Source organism: Bubalus kerabau, chromosome 2, assembly GCF_029407905.1.
Source record: "Bubalus kerabau isolate K-KA32 ecotype Philippines breed swamp buffalo chromosome 2, PCC_UOA_SB_1v2, whole genome shotgun sequence".
Classification (NCBI taxonomy): Eukaryota; Metazoa; Chordata; class Mammalia; order Artiodactyla; family Bovidae; genus Bubalus; species Bubalus kerabau.
The window spans coordinates 112176451-112198166 of NC_073625.1; the positions used below are offsets into that span (position 1 = coordinate 112176451).

At 35.2% G+C, this 21716-nt stretch overlaps 1 protein-coding gene across 15 annotated transcripts in view; it reads left to right on the forward strand.

Annotated features, from left to right (window-relative positions):
- STXBP5L (syntaxin binding protein 5L) overlaps positions 1-21716 on the forward strand; it is a 466532-nt gene that overhangs the window by 331380 nt on the left and 113436 nt on the right. For 7 of the 15 annotated variants that reach the window (XM_055568317.1, XM_055568321.1, XM_055568319.1 and 4 more), the window contains 4 exons: positions 192-361; positions 1186-1311; positions 16733-16884; positions 18859-19023. In XM_055568317.1, coding sequence (XP_055424292.1) covers positions 192-361; positions 1186-1311; positions 16733-16884; positions 18859-19023 — 613 coding nt within the window. The remainder of the gene's footprint in view (positions 1-191; positions 362-1185; positions 1312-16732; positions 16885-18858; positions 19024-21716) is intronic. The other 8 variants (XM_055568322.1, XM_055568329.1, XM_055568328.1 and 5 more) reach the window with 3 other exon arrangements.

Consider the following 21716-nt stretch of genomic DNA (forward strand, 5'->3'; position numbering starts at 1 on the left):
AACGCCATTGATTATTTTATGTAATTTACTATTTAATTCAGTTTAGGGTATCTCTACTATTAATTGAAATTGAACTAGTTAATCTGAACAAATAATAATTACCAACAACTACCAGATATTTTAATATGACTATCAGTATTATTATTATGACAACCTAGACTAAATCAAAACTTGATTTTTCTTTTTTTAAGTCATTAGAGGTACGACTGCAGTATGATATTGAAGATAGTATTACCCCAGAACCAGAAACAAGTCCTCCATTTCCAGATCTTTCATCCCAGCTTCCTTCAAGGAGTCTTTCTGGGAGCACTAACACTGTGGCTAGTGAAGGAGTAACAAAGGACAGTATCCCATGCCTCAGGTAAGAGTTGCTGCCAAATTTTAAAATAACTTTACATATTGTGTAATTCTTTGAAACTTGCCAAATGAAATATCCTCTTTTATTAAGTTGTTGTCAAGTGGTCTACAGTCCACCAAGAGGTACCTTGGTCTTTTTAAGGACTATCTATGAAAAGAGCCCAGTATTTTTATTCTTAATTAATAATTAATACATTTCCTTCCCTGAAGGACCCTAAAGAAAACACAGCTTTGATAGAGAAGGCTACAGGTGGAGCAAATTTAGAGAGCAAGAGCAGAATTCAGGTTTTGAATACGTTGAACTCAAGTTGGGTTGTAGATTAATGGTCATAGTTCTTATTGTCATGCATTATAACTTACCCATATGTAACAAATATTGTGTAAGAAAAATAATTAAATAATAAAAATAATTTAAAATACTACTATCAAAAGAGGAAAAGGAACTAATGAAGTCCAGTGAAGTTCTAGATCTGACTGACTGAAAAGCTACTTCAAGGAAAGGTTAAGAAATCACAAGTTGAGAAATCATTTTGATATTTGGCAAAACTAATACAATTATGTAAAGTTTAAAAATAAAATAAAATTTAAAAAAAAGAAAAAAGAAAACAATGATAATAAAAAAAAAATGTAGTCACACACAAAAAAAAGAAATCACAAGTGGCTTGGTGTATTTTGAGAAAGCTAGAAGATATTGTTTACCTGCATGATGTCCTCAGTGCCTGGTATGGTATATTTCTGTAGGAAGATTATTGTTATGAATTCTGAAAATAAGCATGAGCATATGTATTTGAACTATATATGATGCAATTATTTTTTCTGTTTTTCCAGTGTTAAGACACGACCAGTGCGGATGCCTCCGGGATATCAAGCAGAACTTGTTATTCAGTTGGTGTGGGTGGATGGTGAACCTCCACAGCAGATTACTAGCCTTGCTGTGAGCTCAGCGTATGGAATGTAAGTAGTTAAACATTCTAATTTATATAATTTATCTAATATGTTTGATACATTAAATGTTTCTTTTAAAATACTTAAGTCCTAAAAGTGGAAAGAAACCCTTGCCTCAATTTTTAGTAGCTTGAAAATTGTATAAGAAAATAGTAATTTAAACATAAATTGTGGTTAAATGTTCTTTCTTGGTGTCAAACTTGCACTAGTATCTCTCTCCACTTTTAGTGTTGGGAGGCTGTTAAGATATTATCACATTCATACATTTTTATTTGTTTTGTGTTTTCTATCCTTTCACTCTTTATGTTTCATTTTGGATACTTTCTTCTGACTTATCTTTAAAAGTTCACCAGTTCTTCAGTGGTATCTAATCTAATGGTAGATTCACCCATGGAGTTGAATTTCAGTTCTTTTTTAGCTCTAGACCTTCCACTTAGTTCTTTTTAAAGTTTTTTGTTATCTTCATATCACTCTTCTATTTCCTTGAACATGTTGAATATAGTTACTTTAAATATGTGTGACAGCGGGTGCTCTGTAATAATGTAGAGGGGTGGGATGGGGTTAGAGAGTGGGAGGAGGTTCAAGGGGGAGGAGACATATGTATACTTATGGCTGATTCAAGTTGTTGTATGGCAGAAGCCAATACAACATGGTGAAGCAATTAAAAAAAATATGCTTGATAACTAGCTTATCATTTGTCTTGGGTTTGGGTCACATTATACTGTCATCATATAACTTAGGTTTGCCTTTTGGTTTTGTTTTATTGAACATTCTATACCACTATATATGTGTGTGTGTGTGTGTAACACACACAACTATTATAGAGATAATTTGAGGTTCTAAATGATGTTTTCATCCTCTAGAAAGTATTATTTATTTCTCTGACTGACTAAGCTAATAGACAGTATAGAAAGCTCAGACAGGATAATCCAATCAGACATCCTATCTTTGACAGTTGGATTGTATTCATTTAAGCACTAATTTAGTTCTAATTAATTCTTATTCCTAGTTTGTACCCTGCATAAACATTGTACCAAATTCCGCTCCCATCAGCAGTGTTTGAGGATACCTGATTCCCTACAACCTTTCTAACAGCAGTGTATAACCAAATGTCATTTTGTTAAGTAAAAGGAAGTTTATTATTATAATATTAGCACTTTCCTTGTATCTTAAATGAAACCAAACATCTTTTTTTCTCTAGTGACATTTCTGTGTATATTCTTTGTCCATTTTTTTTGCAGATTTATCATTTTTTTTGTAGATTTGTGAAAAATGTTTACGTGGTAAGGAAGTTAGCTTTCTCTGTGATGAAACCTACAGATATTTTCCTTGGTTTTGTTTATGATTTTGATTAGGATTTTTATTTCAAGCAAAAATTTAAAAAATATTTAAGTAATTCTGTTTTTTGTTTTTTTTTCTTTTCTGGCTCTGGGTTTTGTGTCATACTTAAAAAAGCCTTTCTCACTTCAAGATCATGAAGTATACTATCTTATATATTTATTGCTTTAATATATTTAAGTCTTTATCCAGAGTTTATTTTGGTATGAGACATGAAATAGGAATTACACTTTATTTCTTACCTGATGACTAAGAGTTATGCCAATACCACTTACTGAATATTTCATCTTGCCCTTCTAAATTTGGAGTCATCTTTTTTCAAATTAATACATTTATATACCTATATACACACACATGCATTGGGCTTCCCAAGTGGTGCTAGTGGTAAAGAACCCTCCTGACAATGAAGACGACAAAAGATACACAGGTTCAATTTCTGGGTTGGGAAGATCCCCTGGAGAAGGGCGTGGCAACCCACTCCAGTATTCTTGCCTGAAGAATCCCATGGACAGAGGAGCCTGACAGGCTACAGTCCATAGGGTCGCAAAGAGTCAGACACAATTGAAATGACTTAGCACACATGCATATATATAGCACTATTTCTATATACCCAGTCTGCCCCTAAACTAAGTCTCATGAGCTCCAAGAGAACTTGGAGCCAGCTGAAAGGGCAATGACCTGAAAACAATCTTGTGTTCTTAGAGGTTTAGGGGTGTGTGTAAAAGATGTATGTGAATATAGATATTGGGAGTTTGCTCTTGACTGAAAAATCCTTTGATAGGAAAGCTGGCAGGAACAGCCCAGGGATGAGGGGAGGAAAGGAAGGTAGTGTGGGACAGCTATAATGCTAATCATTTGATATGGCCAGAATATATGCTCATCCTCTAACCCACATGGTTACTAGGAAGATGGCTGAGCTCAAACCATTTTCAGGGTTCCCTGTTTGAGAGATTGACCTGCAAAGCAAGGGGAGGCCAAAATTAAGAGCTATGAAGGTATATTGCTAGGTTCAGGCAAATTGCTGAAAGCTGTTAGAATAAATAAGTCAGAGAGCATGTGTCCCTTGTTCAGTAACTGGGGGTGGGGTGACAGTCACTCCAAAGCCTCTAAAGAGCCTGTACTTGTAGGCTTTGAGAAAGCTTGGACACCTGCCTCATGAACACTCAACTGCCAAAACACTTGAGGCATCCATGTAAATTCCACCAAAGTTTTAAGAAATAAGTAACAACAGTATTTATTTTCTTTCTGAGAACTTGTGAAAGAAAAAGTGACATACATCTCATCTTATGCGGCCAACATAATGACGTCAAAACTTGAAAAGGGATTGGATCAAGATGGCAGAGTAGAAGGTTTAGAGTTCACCTCACCCCCGCAAACAACTAAAAAATTTACCTACGTGTGGAACAAGTCTCATGGAACTGGAGACTGACCAAAGTAGTCCTATACAACAAAGGTGCAAGAAAGATTTCCATGTAACTAGGTAGGATGGAAAAAAGTCAAAGGGTTGGGACCTCCACCTTGGGATCTGAAAGGATGAAAAGTCTGCATGCATAGACACATCCCTTGGGGAGTAAGCAGGTCAAGCCACAGACTGGAAATCCCAGCCCTATATAAAGGAAACAAGCCCTCTTGGCTGCAAGGAGACTGGCTGCCAAAACTAAATCAAGAAGATAAATAATTTGAACAGACTGATCACCAGAAGTGAAGTAGAATCTGTAGTAATAATAAAAAAAAAAAAAAACTCCCTGCAGAAGAAGTTCAGGACGGGATGGCTTTAATAGGGAATTCTAGCAAAATTACAAAGAAGAACTTGTTTCTGTTCTTCTCAAACTGTTATAAAAAAACTGAAGAGGAAGGAATGCTCCCAAATTCATTCTATGAAGCCACCATCACCCCAATACCAAAACCAGCCAAAAACACTACGAAACTAGAAAATCATAGGCCAATCTTTTTGATGAATATAGGTGCAAAAATCCTCAACAAACTGTCAGCATACCAAATCCAGCAATATATTAAAAGGATCAAGCACCATGATCAAGTTGAATTCATTCCAGAGTCATAGGATGGTTCAATATATACAACTCAATCTGTACAATATATCACATTAACAAAAAGACAAAACCCACATGATCATCTCTATACAGAAAAAGCATTTGACAAAATTCAATATTCATCTATGATAAAAACTCTCCACGTGGTATAGAGGGAATATATGTCAATGATATAAGCCCATTTATGACAAACCCATAGCTAGCATAATACTTAATGGTGAAAAGCTAAAAGCCTTCCCATTAAATTCAGGAAGCAGATAAGGTTACCCACTCTCACCACTTCTATTCAACATAGGATTGGAAGTCCTAGCCACGGCAATCAGATGAGAAAGAAAAGGTATCCAGATTGAAAGGGGAGAGTTAAAACTGTCACTATTTGCACCTGATATGATACTCTAAGTATACACTCCCAAACTATTAGAACAAATGTATTCAGCAGGGTCATAGGATACAAGATTAATATACAGAAATTTGTTGCATTTGTATACACTAATAATGAAATATCAGAAAAGTAAAAGAAAAAATCCCCTTTAAAATTGCATTAAAAAAAAAAAAAAAACCTAAGGACTAAACATAACCGAAGAGGTGAAATACCTAGATGCTGAAAGTATAAAACATTGAGAGAGAAAATTGAAGATGATTCAGAGAAACAGAAATATACTCTATGCTCTTGGATTGGAAGAATTAATATTTTTAAAATGGTCATACTGCCCAGAACAGTCTACAGATTAAATGCAATCTCTATTAAAATATCTATGATATTCTTCAAAGAACTAATATAAATAATCCTAAGATTTATATGGAACCAGAAGAGACTCATAATTGTCAAAGCACTCCTGAGGGGGGAAAAAAATCAAAGCATAATGCTTCTGGTTTCTATACTATACTATAAAGCTACTGTGATCAACACAGTGTGGTATTAACTCAAAAACAGACATATAGAACAATGGAACACAATAAAGAGCTCAGAAATAAACCCTTGCATTTGTGGTCAATTAATCTATGACAAAGGAGGCAAGAATATACAAGAGAAAAGACAGTTTCTTCAGCAAGTGGTGTTGGGAAAGCTGAACAGTTGCATGTAAAACAATGAAATAGAACATTCCTTCACACCACATACAAAAATAAACTTAACAAGTTTAAAATACCTAAATGTTAGTTTATGACACCATTAAATTCCTAGAAGTGAACATAGACAAAACTTTCTTTGACATAAATTGTAGCAATGTTTTCTTTGTTTAGTTTCCTAGGGCAAAAGCAATCAAAGCAAATGTAAAAGCTTTTGCACAGGAAAGAGAATCATCAAAATAATGAAAGACACCCTATGTAATGGGAGAAAATATTTGCATACTATGCCTCTGACTAAGGGTTAATATCCAAAATGTACAAACAGCTCATAAACTAAAAACAAAACAAAACAAAAAAAACCAAAGAATCCAATTTATAAAGATGGGAAGATCTAAAAAGACATTTTTCCAAAGAAGACATATAGATAGCTAACAGGCATATGAAAAGATGCTCAACACTGTTGATCTTTAGAGAAATGCAAATCAAAACCACAATGAGGTAGCACCTCATCCTAGTCAGAATGCCTTTTATCAGAAAAATCCACAAACTGATATTGGAGGAGATGTGGAGAAAAGAGAATCCTCTTACACTATTGGTGAGAATGTAAATTGGTGCTGTTGCTATTGAGTGTTGTATGGAGGTTTCTTAGAAAACGAAAAGTAGAACTACCACATGATCCAGCAACTCCACTCCTGGGGATGTATGCAGAAACAGTGAAAACTCTACTTTGTAAAGATACTTGCACACCAGTGTTGATAGCAGCACTGTTTACAATAGCCAAGACATGAAAGCCACTCAAATGCCTGTCAGTAGATGAGTGACTTGAAAAGATGTGGTACCGTGGATATTGCTCAGCCATAAAAAAGAATGAAATATTGCCATTTGCAGCAATATGGATGAGCCTAGAGAATATTATGCTTAGTGAAATAAGTTAGAGAAAGACAAATATATATGATACCCCTAATGTTCTGGAATCTAAAAAAAAAAATACAAATGAATCTATATACAAAAAATACTCACAGCAATAGAAAGCAAATGTATGGTTGCCAAAGCGTAGAGGGAAGAGGGAGGATCAAATTAGGAGAATGGGATTAACAAACCCAACTACTATATATAAAATAGATAAGCATCAAGGTTCTTGCTGTATACTGCTTGGAATTATATACAGTATCTTATAATAACCTATAATGGAATATAATCTACAAAAACCCAAATCACCATGCTGAAACTAATACAATATTGTAAAGTGACTATACTTGAATTTAAAAATGTTAAAACTTACAAAATAAAAACTTGAAAAGGGCATTAAGTGAAAATTACAAGTTCATATCATGCATAATATGGCATGGCATCCAGTCTCATCAGTTCAGTTCAGTCACTCAATCGTGTCTGACTCTTTGTGATGACATGAACCACAGTATACCAGACCTCCCTGTCCATCACCAGCTCCCGGAGTCCACCCAAACCCATGTCCATTGTGTCGGTGATGCCATCCAACCATCTCATCCTCTGTCGTCCCCTTTTCCTCCTGCCCTCAATCTTTCCCAGCATCAGGGTCTTTTCAAATGAGTCAGCTCTAAAGTATTGGAGTTTCAGCTTCAACATTAGTCCTTCCAATGAACTCAGGACTGATCTCCTTTAGGATGGACTGGTTGGATCTCATTGCAGTCCAAGGGACTCTCAAGAGTCTTTTCCAACACCACAGTTCAAAAGCATCAATTCTTCGGCGCTCAGCTTTCTTTTTAGTCCAACTCTCACATCCATACATGACCACTGGAAAACCATAGCCTTGACTAGATGGACCTTTGTTGGCAAAGTAATGTCTCTGCTTTTGAATATGTTGTCTAGGTTGGTCATAACTTTCCTTCCAAGGAGCAAGTGTATTTTAATTTCATGGCTGCAGTCACCATCTGCAGTGATTTTGGAGCCCAGAAAAATAAAGTCTGACACTGTTTCCCCATCTATTTCCCATGAAGTGGTGGGACCGGATGCCATGATCTTCGTTTTCTAAATGTTGAGCTTTAAGCCAACTTTTTCACTCTCCTCTTTCACTTTCATCAAGAAGCTCTTTAGTTCTTCCTCACTTTCTGCCATAAGGGTGGTGTCATCTGCATATCTGAGGTTATTGATATTTCTCCTGGCAATCTAGATTCCAGCTTGTGCTTCCTTCAGCACAGCATTTCTCATGATGTACTCTGCGTATAAGTTAAATAAGCAGGATGACAATATACAGCCTTGATATACTCCTTTTCCTATTTGGAACCAGTCTGTTGTTCCATGTTCAGTTCTAACTGTTGCTTCCTGACCTGCATAAAGGTTTCTCAAGAGGCAGGTCAGGTGGTCTGGTATTCTCATCACTTTCAGAATTTTCCACAGTTTATTGTGATCCACACAGTCAAAGGCTTTGGCATAGTCAACAAAGCAGAAATAGATGTTTTTCTGGAACTCTCTTGCTTTTTCAGTGATCCAGTAGATGTTGGCAATTTGATCTCTGGTTCCTCTGCCTTTTCTAAAACCAGTTTGAACATCTGGAAGTTCATGGTTCACATACTGTTGAAGCCTGGCTTGGAGAATTTTGAACATTACTTTGCTAGCGTGTGAGATGAGTGCAATTGTGCGGTAGTCTGAGCGTTCTTTTGCATTTCCTTTTTTGGGGATTCGAATGAAAACTGACCTTTTCCAGTCCTGTGGCCACTGCTGAGTTTTCCAAATTTGCTGACATACTGAGTGCAGCAGTTTCACAGCATCATCTTTTAGAATTTGAAATTGCTCAACTGGAATTCCATCGCCTCCACTAGCTTTTTTCGTAGTGATGCTTCCTAAGGCCCACCTGACTTCACATTCCAGGATGTCTGGCTCTAGGTGTGTGGGAATGATCACACATTCGTGATTATCTGGGTCATGAAGATCTCTTTTGTACAGTCTTCTGTGTATTCTTGCCACCTCTTTTAATATCTTCTGCCTGTGTTAGGTCCATACCATTTCTGTCATATATTGTGCCCGTCAAGAGATCTGTAGTCTTTCCCATTCTATTGTTTTCCTCTATTTCTTTTCATTGATCACTGAGGAAGGTTTTCTTATCTCTCCTTGCTGTTCTTTGGAACTATGCATTCAAATGGGTATATCTTTCCTTTTCTCCTTTGCCTTTATCTTCTCTTCTTTTCTCAGCTATTTGTCAAGGCTCCGCAGACAACCATTTTGCCTTTTTGTATTTCTTTTTCTTGGGGATGGTCTTGATCACTGCCTTCTCTACAATGTCATGAACCTCTGTCCACAGTTCAAGGACTCTGTCTATCAGATCTAATCCCTTAAATCTATTTGTCACTTCCACTGAATAATTGTAAGGGATTTGATTAGGTCAAAATGGTTTAGTGGTTTTTCCTACTTTCTTCGGTTTAAGTCTGAATTTTGCAATAAGGAATTCATGATCTGAGCACAGTCAGCTCCTGATCTTGTTTTTCCTGACTGTATAGAGCTTCTCCATCTTTGGTTGCAAAGAATATAATCCATCTGATTTCAGTGTTGACCATCTGGTGATGTCCATGTGTAGAGTCTTCTTTTGTGTTGTTGGAAGAGGGTGTTTGCTATGACCAGTGGATTCTGTTGGCAAAACTCTGTTAGCCTTTGCCCTACTTAATTTTGGACTCCAGGGTCAAACTTGCGTGTTACTCCAGGTATTTCTTGACTTCCTACTTTTGCATTTCAGTCCCCTATAATGAAAAGGACATCTTTTTGGGGTGTTAGAACCGGAAGGTCTGGAACTAGACCTAGAAAGGTTCATAGAACCACTCAACTTCAGCTTCTTCAGCATTACTGGTTGAGGCATAGACTTGGATTACTGTGTTAATGAATGATTTGGCCTGGAAAGGAACAGAGATCATTCTGGTGGATAGGTCTGACAAAATGTGGTCCACTGGAGAAGGGAATGGCAAACCACTTCAGTATTCTTGCCTTGAAAACCCCATAAACAGTATGAAAAGTCAAAAAGATAGGACACTGAAAGATGAACTCCCCAGGTTGGTAGGTGCCCCATATGCTGCTGGAGATGAGTGGAGAAATAACTCCAGAAAGAATGAAGAGATACAGCCAAAGGAAAAACAGTGCCCAGTTGTTGATGTGACTGGTGATGGAAATAAAGTCCAATGCTGTAGAGAATAATATTGCATAGGAACCTGGAATGTTAGGTCCATGAATCAAGGTAAATTAGAAGTGGTCAAACAGGAGATGCAAGAGTGAACATCAACATTTTAGGAACCAGTGATTTAAAATGGACTGGAATGGGCAAATTTAACTCAGATGACCATTATATCTACTACTGTGGGCAAGAATCCCTTAGAAGAAATGGAGTAGCCCTCATAGTCAACAAAAGTGTCTGAAATTCAGTTCTTGGGTGAAGTCTCAAAAATGACAAAATGATCTCTGTTTAGTTCCAAGGCAATGGAATGTTACTCAGCCATAAAAAGGAATACATTTGAGTCAGTCCTAGTGAGGTGGGTGAACCTAGAGCCTATTATACAATGAAGTAAGTCAGAAAGAGAAAAACAATTGTATACTAAAATATATATATGGAATCTAGAAAGATGGTACTGATGAACCTATTTACAGAGCAGCAGTGGAGACACAGACATTGAGAACAGAATTATGGTGACAGCTGACAGTAGGAAGAGAGAGTAACATGGAAACATACATTACTGTAAATAAAATAGATAGCCAGTGGAAATTTGCTGTATGACTCAGGGAACTCAAACTGGGGCTCAATAACAACCTAGAGGGGTGAGATGGGGAGAGGGGTGAGAGGGATGTTCAAGTATGAGGGGACATGGGTGAACCTATGGCTGATTCATGTTGACTTTTGGTAGAAACAAATGCAATACTGTAAAGCAATTATCTTTCAATTAAAAATAAATAAATCAAGACAGTAGCATTATTTGTGATGGCAGTATTATAATATTCCCAAACTACAAACAAATAACTGGAGTAGATGAATAAACTGTATTATATTAATTTCTCTAGCAATGAAAATGAACTTCATTTACATGTAACTATAATATTAGATGCTCAAAATTCTCCAAGCCAGGCTTCAGCAATATGTGACCCGTGAACTTCCTGATGTTCAAGCTGGTTTTAGAAAAGGCAGAGGAACCAGAGATCAAATTGCCAACATCTACTGGATCACTGAAAAAGCAAGAGAGTTCCAGAAAAACATCTATTTCTGCTTTGTTGACTATGCCAAAGCCTTTGACTGTGTGGATCACAATAAACTGTGGAAAATTCTGAAAGAGACGGGAATACCAGACCACCTGATCTGCCTCTTGAGAAATGTGTATGCAGGTCAGGAAGCAACAGTTAGAACTGGACATGGAACAACAGACTGGTTCCAAATAGGAAAAGGAGTTCATCAAGGCTGTATATTGTCACCCTGTTTATTTAACTTATATGCAGAGTACATCATGAGAAACGCTGGACTGGAAGAAACACAAACTGGAATCAAGATTGCTGGGAGAAATATCAATAACCAATAATATCAAATATCAATAAGAAATATGCAGATGACACTACCCTTATGGCAGAAAGTGAAGAGGAACTCAAAAGCCTCTTGATGAAAGTGAAAGTGGAGAGTGAAAAAGTTGGCTTAAAGCTCAACATTCAGAAAACGAAGATCATGGCATCCGGTCCCACCACTTCATGGGAAATAGATGGGGAAACAGTGTCAGACTTTATTTTTCTGGGCTCCAAAATCACTACAAATGGTGACTGCAGCCATGAAATTAAAAGATGCTTACTCCTTGGAAGGAAAGTTATGACCAACCTAGATAGCATATTCAAAAGCAGAGACATTACTTTGCCAACAAAGGTCCGTCTAGTCAAGGCTATGGTTTTTCCTGTGGTCATGAATGGATGTGAGAGTTGGACTGTGAAGAAGGCTGAGCGCCAAAGAATTGATGCTTTTGAACTGTGGTGTTGGAGAAGACTCTTGAGAGTCCCTTGGACTGCAAGGAGATCCAACCAGTCCATTCTGAAGGAGATCAGCCCTGGGATTTCTTTGGAAGGAATGATGCTAAAGCTGAAACTCTAGTACTTTGGCCACCTCATGCGAAGAGTTGACTCATTGGAAAAGACTCTGATGCTGGGAAGGATTGGGGGCAGGAGGAGAAGGGGACGACAGAGGATAAGATGGCTGGATGGCATCACTGACTCGATGGACGTGAGTCTCAGTGAACTCCAGGAGTTGGTGATGGACAGGGAGGCCTGGCGTGCTGCGATTCATGGGGTCACAAAGAGTCGGACACGACTGAGTGACTGATCTGATCTGATGATATTAGAAAAAAGTGAAACATTTATCAAAAAGTAAAACTGACTTTCGGTATGCTATGCTATGCTAAGTCACTTCAGTTGTGTCCGACTCTGTGCGACCCCATAGATGGCAGCCCACCAGGCTCCCCCGTCCCTGGGATCTCCAGGCAAGAACACTGGAGTGGGTTGCCATTTCCTTCTCCAATGCATGAAAGTGAAAAGTGAAAGTGAAGTTGCTCAGTCGCGTCGGACTCTTAGCGACCCCGTGGATTGCAGCCTAACAGGCTCCTCCATCCATGGGATTTTCCAAGCAAGAGTACTGGAGTGGGGTGCCTTTGCCTTTTCCGTATTGCTTTCAGTATAAGAAGTCAGATTTGGGGAGACAGAAGTAATAATCAGGAGAAGCACAAGTCAACTGCTGGTAATATTCTATTTCTTGATGTAGTGATAATTACGTGAGGTTGTTCACTTTGTGATAACTAAGTGTTCAATTTATGTGTGTTATACTTGAATTAAAGAGTAAAATATGCGGTGTTTTTCACATGAGTAATTTTATTTCTAGAAATTTATCGCCTAAATATACTCTATTTGAGTGTAACTAAATCATAAAGGATATTCATTGTTGCATCGTTAATAGCAATGGCCTATGGCTTCCTCGAGTTCAGGCTGATGAGTTGGAGTCCTCACTCTGGTTTGGCTGCATTTTCTGGCCTCACCAGTTCAGGGCTAGGACTGTGACACTAGGTTGGAGATGATGTCCTCAAAATGTGGACTGACTGGCCGCTGGGTCAGGAAGCACACAGGTCTATTTTGGTAGTAATTTAATTAAATATTTATTAATATTAAAAACTGTATGAAGGTATTAACATTTATGAAAAAAATTTTTACCAAGTATGCAATATGAGTTTTGACAAATATACATGACAGTGTAAGTTATGTAAACACCAACAGACTAATTTTATAAACACTATTCATCACCTCAAAAGTTCCCTTGTGCCCTTTTATTACCTGTCACTACTTGGCCCTGTAAAACCACTGATTTGCTTTCTGTCACCATATTTTTACATATATTATAATTTTATATAAATAGAAGCATAAATTATTTTGTTTTCTTCCACTTAGCATAATGCTTTTGTGATTTATCTGTGTTATTAATAATATTTGTGACTTGTTCATTTTCATTGCTGCATAATATTCCATTAGGTGGATATAAAAAAATGTGTTGTATCTATTAACCATTGATGGAAATGTGGGTTTTTTCCAGTTTGGGACTATTAAGAATAAATCTACTATTAGCATTCAAGTAAAAGTGCTTATGTAACATTTATTTGTATTTTCATGGGTAAATAAGAGCAGAATTTCTCAGTCATGTGTTAAGTATATATTTATGAGACAGAATTAACTGTTTTATAAAGAGGTTATATCATTTTGCATTTCTCTGAGAATGTATGAGGGTTTTGGTTTTACCACCTACCTGTCAACAGTGCATAGTGTTGATCTTTTCAGTTTTATCTACTCTGATGGGTTCAGTGGTATCTAATTTATGTATTCCTGGTAACTAATTATGGTTGGCATCTTTCAAGTGCTATTTTCACATTTGTGCATGTTGTTTAACATGTGAAACATCTGTTTATATCTTTTGCCTACTTTTTAAATCAAATTATCTTATTATTACTGGGAGTTCTGTGAATATTCTGAATAAGAAATGTATTTACCACATTCATGTTTTCCTCAACCTTCTTGAATATCTGGAATATTTTCCAAAGCATTTTTAACATCCTTTTCTGCCAATTTTACCATCTATTTTACTTCTAGATATGTTTCTGTTGATTTATTTTTCCCCGAGTATCAGTCTTTTTCTTAATTCTTTATATGCCTACTTATTAATACTTTTCATGTAGTTAACATTGTGAATTTTATATTTATGGTGATATTTTATTGGATTCTTTTCAGTAGTTTTCTGGAAGAAAGTTATGTTACGTAGAATAATTGTTTTTGAGCTTTTTAGGATGGATCCAGAAAAGCCTCTAGTTTATGGCTAATTTATTCCCACTACTGAAGTATCTGTTTTCCCTGTATCTGTTTTCCCATGTATTTGGACATCTCAGCCGTGGATGAGCTTTGCAAAAATTACTCTGTTTTACCTTTTTTAGTAGTTTGCTCCCAAGCCTGGGGTAGTTTTATTTACATGGGTGCACAGATCAGTACCCAGACAAAATCTGAAGAGGGCCATTCTATAAATCTCTGATGTATTCTATCTGTGCTGCTCTCTTCTCTCTGGTATTTTGCCTTATAAATGCTCACTGCTTTTGCTGCATCAGACTCTGATTTCTGTCGCCTCAGTTCAGCAAGACTTCTGATCTGTCCTTTGAGCTTTGGTTTCCTGTGCTCTAGCCTGGGAAATTTCTCCATCTGCTAAGCTAGAACACTTAAACTAGAATGCCTAAAGTTTATTTTGTTATCCTTCTTTCATTTTACTCTATGTTTCCTATTGACCAGTATGTGAAAACTGTTGTTCAATATATTTTGTTCAGTTTTCTAGTTAAGGTATAAGATTAAATCCAATATCCTTTCAAATAACCATTGCCTCACCTCCCCAAACCTAAGGTATAACTTTCTAGTATTGTTATTTTTAAATTAATTTATTTATTTAAAAATTAATTGGAGGTAGTATTCTTATTTTTAACTCAAAATAAAAATAATTATTTTTGTTGGTGTCATACATTCTAGTTGCTTTTTTTCTCAAAATTGCATTTGGGAATTCTTTTATACCTGTAGGCAGAGGAACTACATTTTAACATTAAAAATTTAAGAGATATTAATTCACTACAATATGTAATACTGTACGTAAAGAAATATTAAGATCAATTCAACTTTGTGTGGAAACTTTTCAAAGTACTTTAATAACATTTCTGATTTGATGCTCATAAAAGCTCTGAACTAGATAAATCTAACATTGTAATTCTCATTACAAAGTAAAGAAACTAAGGCCTGGCAATACTTATTAATTTTTCTCAGTCACATAATCTATAAATGATGAGATGGGATCTTCTGACTCTTACAATGCTTTTTCCAGTTTCCAGAGTCGGTCTTCCTGGAAGATGCAGAACTTTATATAAAACAGCAAAACACCTAGTACGATAGAATTTTTCTTTTCACTTATTGTGAGAAAGGCAGTGAGGAGCAGTAGAAATAACTAGATTTACAGTAGCTGGTGACTCGTCCACAAGATTCAATCGAAGAAAATAACATGGAATTGAAAGGTTGTTGTTGAATCACGCGAATACACTGGGATTCTTGGCCCCCAGAGGAGAAGAATTCAATCCGGGGCCAGAGACAAGGCTTGATTGCTCAGAGCTTTTGTGTAATAAAGTTTTATTAAAGTATAAAGGAGATAAAGAAAGCTTCTGACATAGGCATCAGAAGCGGGCAGAAAGAGTACCCTCTTGCTAGTGTTAACAATGAGGTTATATAATTCAAAGAATGTCTGGAGGTTGTAAAGACCTCATCAGACCTACTCCCATAATTTACATTTTAAGATAACACTGTCCTCAGGCAAGATACATCCTTGAAAAGACCAGGTCTACTCCCATAATTAGCATTTTAAGATAACAGAAGGTTTAATCCAAAGACTGTCCTTAGGCAGGATACATTATTGTTATATAATCCTAAGGAATGTGGAGAAAGAAAAAAAGTTTGTCCTTTCTTCCTCCTTGAGAATTCCAGACCCCTCTCTCCTTGGGGACCCCTAGACTCCCTATCAACCTGCCTAGGAAATGACTCTCTCAGAATTATTTAAAGTGAGGAAACAACATGCATAGAACTATTTTATATTTAATTTAGGAAGCAAAAAGCACAGATTTTTCAGCTAGAAGTCTTGTTGTGAATGGAGAAAAAAAGAGTTTAGTATATGCCAACAGAGGAGCCTGGCAGGCTACAGTCCATGGGGTGGCAAAGAGTCAGACATGACCCAGCACAGCACAGTGGTTAAGGTGATCAAAATATCTGCTTGGAAGATCTGTTTTAATTTTAAGGGAGATTTAGTTAAGAAATTAATTCAAATAGTCTCTGTAGTTTAATAAATGGGACAAAATAACAAAAGATTGAGGATGGTATTAAATTTTTTATGAATGAAAATTCTGTCTCTCTTCATATCTACCATAGTATCAAAACCTTTGATATATGAAGTTAGTCTTTATATAAAATTTTATGTTAAATATATACTCTATTTAAGAAGAAAACTAATTTGGAACCCCAAAATTATGATTTTATTTGAAAAGGGCATCTAATTGCATACTTAAGTATCTGTAGCTATTAAAGTCTGACATATCTTGACCTAGTTTCCCCTTCATAGCAAAAAGATTTTCTGCTTTTACAGAAGAATCACATAAAATCAAGTTATTAAAGAACAGGCTGAGTAATCACTACTTTTATGAGAAAATATCTGGGAAAACATTATTGCAGGTCATTCCTGTTTTTTTGCAGTGGTCCTGGCTATTATACAAGGTTAACCTATCCTATGTAAAAGGCGCCATTTCCTTCATGACTACCAATCACTGCCTGACTTACCCAATCCTAAAGCATTATTTTCCAATAATCATATTTATTTTTTTAATTTGGAGACAAAATAATAATGGTTGATGTGATACATTGTAGTTGTATTTTTTTTTTTCTCTCAGAGTTGCATTTGGGAACTGCAATGGGTTGGCTGTGGTGGATTTTATACAGAAGACTGTACTGTTAAGCATGGGGACCATTGACCTGTATAGATCAAGTGACATATACCAACGACAACCACGGTCTCCTCGAAAAAACAAGCAGTTTATTGCAGGTAGGAGATAAAACAAGATGATTATGAACTTATTTAGTTCACCTGTTTTCTTTCCTTTAGATTTCTTGTCTTCTGTGATGCTATTCAAATGCATAGCAGTATAAAATCAGCATAATTTATAATGCCATGTAAGCAAAATTGGGCAGAAATATAGCAAGACTCTGAAAGGGTAAAGAAGTTGTTTAAACTTCAATTTGTTATTAATGTTAGGAAGCATCTCAGTGTTCTTAAATTGAATTCCTAAGAAATAACAAAATAAGACACTATTGAATATAAAAATGCTAAGAAAATTAGTCTCTTTTGTTGAAAAAAACTACTTACAATGGTTGTGTTAAATGGGATAATTTTCTTCTAATATACTATAGCTTTAAAAATGTAACAGTTATTCACCCATTATAATTTTTTAAATTAGCTCCATTTTTTAGCTGTCATTTTTTCTTGTTGGATGGTGACTTTCTTGGAGGTATTTTCACAAATGCAGTAAATGTTAATTAACATTTTACAGTGCTATGAAAGATGATATTTTCCTTGACAGGACAATTATAAAGGAAAATATATAAAGTTATTAAACAAGCCAAAATACTTTCTACATGTAATATCAAACTTTGACATGCCAAGTTATGCAATGTTTTACTGAAATTTCAGTAAATATCCAAATAGTTGGCTTTGTAAACATTGCCAGTATTTTGTATATTTTCTGTCCACTGACATAGTTTAGTTGGTAAAAAAAAAAACTGGTTGAGCTAACTGGTTGAGCTAGACATGCATCTACAGTATTACATATTACATTATACAGTTTCTAAAATTTTCTGTATTTTTAAAATAATCAGTTGAATATTGATACTTTTACTAAATATACCAAGCGAAGACTATTATAAAGTAAAAAAAAAAAAAGTACATGATTGTAGGTTTTATTTTTTAAATTGTAAGTGTGCCAAATTTAACATTTGAAAGTGATAATAAGTGAAGTTTCCCTTGGGACTAATAAAAAAGTACTTGATATACTGAAATTCTTTCTTTGTTAATCTTTCTTTTGTAAGCCTCAACCCTTTCCAAATTTATAGTCTAGACTCTTTTCAGGAGCACAAAAGTTCTCCTTCAGAATCTGGGTTTTGTTCTTAGGGATCATACATGCACAATTTCTCTATTCTGCCTTTCTTTCAAAAGCCAGTAGTCGTACGAGCAGAACCTGTCTAGTTTTATATTTCTAGCACTCCTTTCAGCAATATTTTGGAGTGCTAGAAATATAAAACTAGACAGGTTCTGCTCCTTCGACTACTGGCTTTTGAAAGAAAAGCAGAATAGAGAAATTGTGCATGCATATACCATGAGATTCCCTCATGATTGAGAAAGAGAAAGTTGATTTTTGAAAGTTTGTGTACTCTATAGATATTAGGGGAAAGTAAGCACTGTTTGTCTGCTGAAACACTAATTCAATCAGAAAAGCTGTGGATCTTAAGACAGTTTCTAAGTTACTTGCTAGAAATACACTGTGGAATGACAAAGTGTGTATTTTGACAAGAGATAATTCAATTATCATTTAATTTAAACTTACTGAGCCTCAAAAATTATGATTGGAACTAAGAATTTTAATGATTCAAAAATTGGGAAAAACTGGGATGAAGTAAACTATGCTTGTATTTAGTTATATAATGAGTACTCACTTTGTTATTTAAAAAAAAAAACAATCTAAACTCCTTAGGCTTTCTTGTTAATACTGAAAATTAAAGACAACCATTTTTATATTTATGACATAACATAAAATTATTTATAAGCTAAATAAGTTTACTATGTAAAATGCATGTAAGAGAAATGCCATTTATTTTTATAAGAGACTTGATTGAGTAAAATTACTACAGCATACTCATCATTCATCTATCACCTCTTACTTTCTAATTAATTTATTTTTTTAATATCTCCTTTCTAATTTGATTACCTAAACTTGCTGCAATTTCTTCATCTTGGCTGTTCTAGATTCTGGTATGATATCACTTCCTTTCACTTTAGACTATTTTTCTCTCTCCCTTCTGCCTGCTGCTGATGCTGGTGTTCTGGCATGTTCCAAAGACAACTTTTGCATGCGTGGCCTGTCTAACTTTTATCCTGATTTAACGAAACGGATCCGTACTTCCTATCAGAGTAAGTTCTATAAAGCTTAGGCAAATAGCTTTTTTAAGTCATAATGCTTGAGTTAAATCCATACACCTGTGCTCAGTAATGTGTTTGTTAAAACACATTCAGCATGCATGCAAATTTTTGTTTTGTTATGGAAATGCAACCTGATAATTTTAATAAAAATTACATAAACACTTCAAATAGTTATTGTCAAATACCTATTTACCCATATTCATTGTTTCAGTGTTTCTTTCAAATCATGCATACCATTGTTTTTAGTCCAAGAGCCATTGTCTTTTGTTTTGAGGAGGAAGAGTCATGGTGTCCTTGTAAATAATAAACCTGATAATCTAGTATCAATAATAATTGAATGGTTATTTTGGAAACTTTGTGCCTTTGGCTATTTTATAAAATTATTGTAACCAGGGCCACAATATTCGCTTTTTCCAGTATAATTAGATTTCTTGGAGCCAAATATTTCCAATTTCTGATGCTTTTCATTCAAATAGAATATGCAAATAAACATTTATTTATTTATTTTAGGAACCAAACACTGAAATTGGGAAATTAAGGTTGTAAATAAAAGTCAGTAATAGTAACTTTTACTGTGGTAGCAAATGCAAATCTGAAAATGGTGGAGTCAGATATTCTTAAAAATGATGCAGAAAGAATGAAGAGAGTATGATTAGAGATGCAGATATTAGTGATGTTATGGGTGAATATTTATTGGTACGAGAAGATGTGTATATGTTAATCTATGCTATGTTTGAGAACATTTGCTTAACAATACATATAAGATGATATCATGTTTGTATAAAATATACCCATATGGATACACACACATTTGTTGCTCTTATTCTGCATTTCTTCAGACCTCACCTCACCAGCTTGTAGATATTTAACAAAATTACATCACTTATAAAAATCTAAAACTTTGTGTTCCATTAACTAAAGGATGTTAGTACTATTGAAATCCTTTAAAATTTCTGGGGCCCAGAGGTGACTTATTTTTGCTCATAACTATTCCCTAGGTATTACTGGAACACAGCCAAACTCATTCATTTACATATTGTCTATGGCTGCTTCCAAGTTACAATGGCAGAGTTGAGTAGTTGCAACAGAAACCATTTGGCCCATGAGACTTAAATATTTACTGTCTTGCTCTTCACATGAAAAATTTGCTGACCTCTCTGCTATACTGTTCATTACCCATCCCCTGCCACCTAAAAGGGTCCAGCCAAAACTTTTCCTAAAAATAGTCTCTAGGTGGTTTAACATACATATTCAAACTTCAGAATCCTAGTGTAGCCTTCCCATGGTGGAATCCGCCTATTGTGTGTGTGTATATGTGAATGTATCCATCTATACAGACGGAAGAAGTTTCTGGAACATGAGATTGTAAATTTTATAAATTTCTTTTAATATATTTTATTGTATTTCTATAATAAACATGTAATGCTTTTATAGTAAAAGAAATTGGATACTGAGAATAAGAAGCAGGCAGTTAGTTAAACTATATGAAGTCTATAATATCAACCATGATATAAAGCTTAAATGTCATTTACCTTGATTATTTCAATAATTTTATGTTGTCTTCAGAATAAAAAAAAAAAAAGATTTTAAACCTTCCTTCAGGGTACTCTAAAATATAATTCCTATCTACATCTTCAAATGAATTTTCTACTACACCTATAAAAACACTCCTTTTAAGTCAGTGTGTGGCTTTTACTACACTTATAAGTGAAACTCTCTGGAAACTTTCCTTAGATTTCACTCCCTTTAGTAAACCTTTCCTGCTACCATCAGAGTGCTTTGCACCATTTCCTTGATTTAAAATGTCTACAATGCCCGCAGTGTACAGACTTGGACACAATAGAGTCTGAACCACTTAACTGGTACTTAGGTTTGTTTGTGTTTTTATGCATACGCTCTACCTTTATAAGTGCACAAAGAGAACCTGAAGACCATATGTAAATTTCTTGTTATCCTCTTACACCAGCACAACTGTGAGCTCAGTAAGTCAATGATGATGGTAGTGGGATAGAGTCTGACAGGTGATGCTTTTCACTCACATGAACAACAGGAGACTTTTCAAATTTGATAAATGAGAGTAGACATGGCTTCTGTAGTTACTGGATTCACTGGAACTTAGAAAAGAAATCATAGTTTCTTCTAAACAAAGAATTAAAGTGTCAAGACATAAGAAAAATCAAATCCTTAGAAGGCCATAAAGAGATGCTACATGTCTTCCGTGAAACTATGGTTTGTAAATGAAATGAAATGCTTTGGAAAAAGCAGGAGACATAGGGTCAGAAGGTTTATATCAAGTTCTTTCTTTTCTTCTTACTGACTAGACATTACATTTATATCTTAGGCAAATAATTTAACTGCTCTGAGTTTCTTTTTTCTCATAAAGTAAAATCATAATCCCTACTTACCCTTTAGAGATTTTTGGAACTTTTCAAGATTAGTGTTTATAATAGCACTTCTATAAATATTAGACATTATTTTTCTATAATTATCATCATAGAAGATGAAAGCCACACCACAGGTTACATAACTTTTGCAGAATACAACAAATTTATGGAAGATTTAAGGCTAACATCCAGTCAGCTGCCTCATTGCCTAGTGCTTTTTACTTTTTACTTGTGATAATGACAAATTTTGCTAGTTGAAAATTGCTAATATACCATTTGAACCAAAGGAGTAAAAAGTAT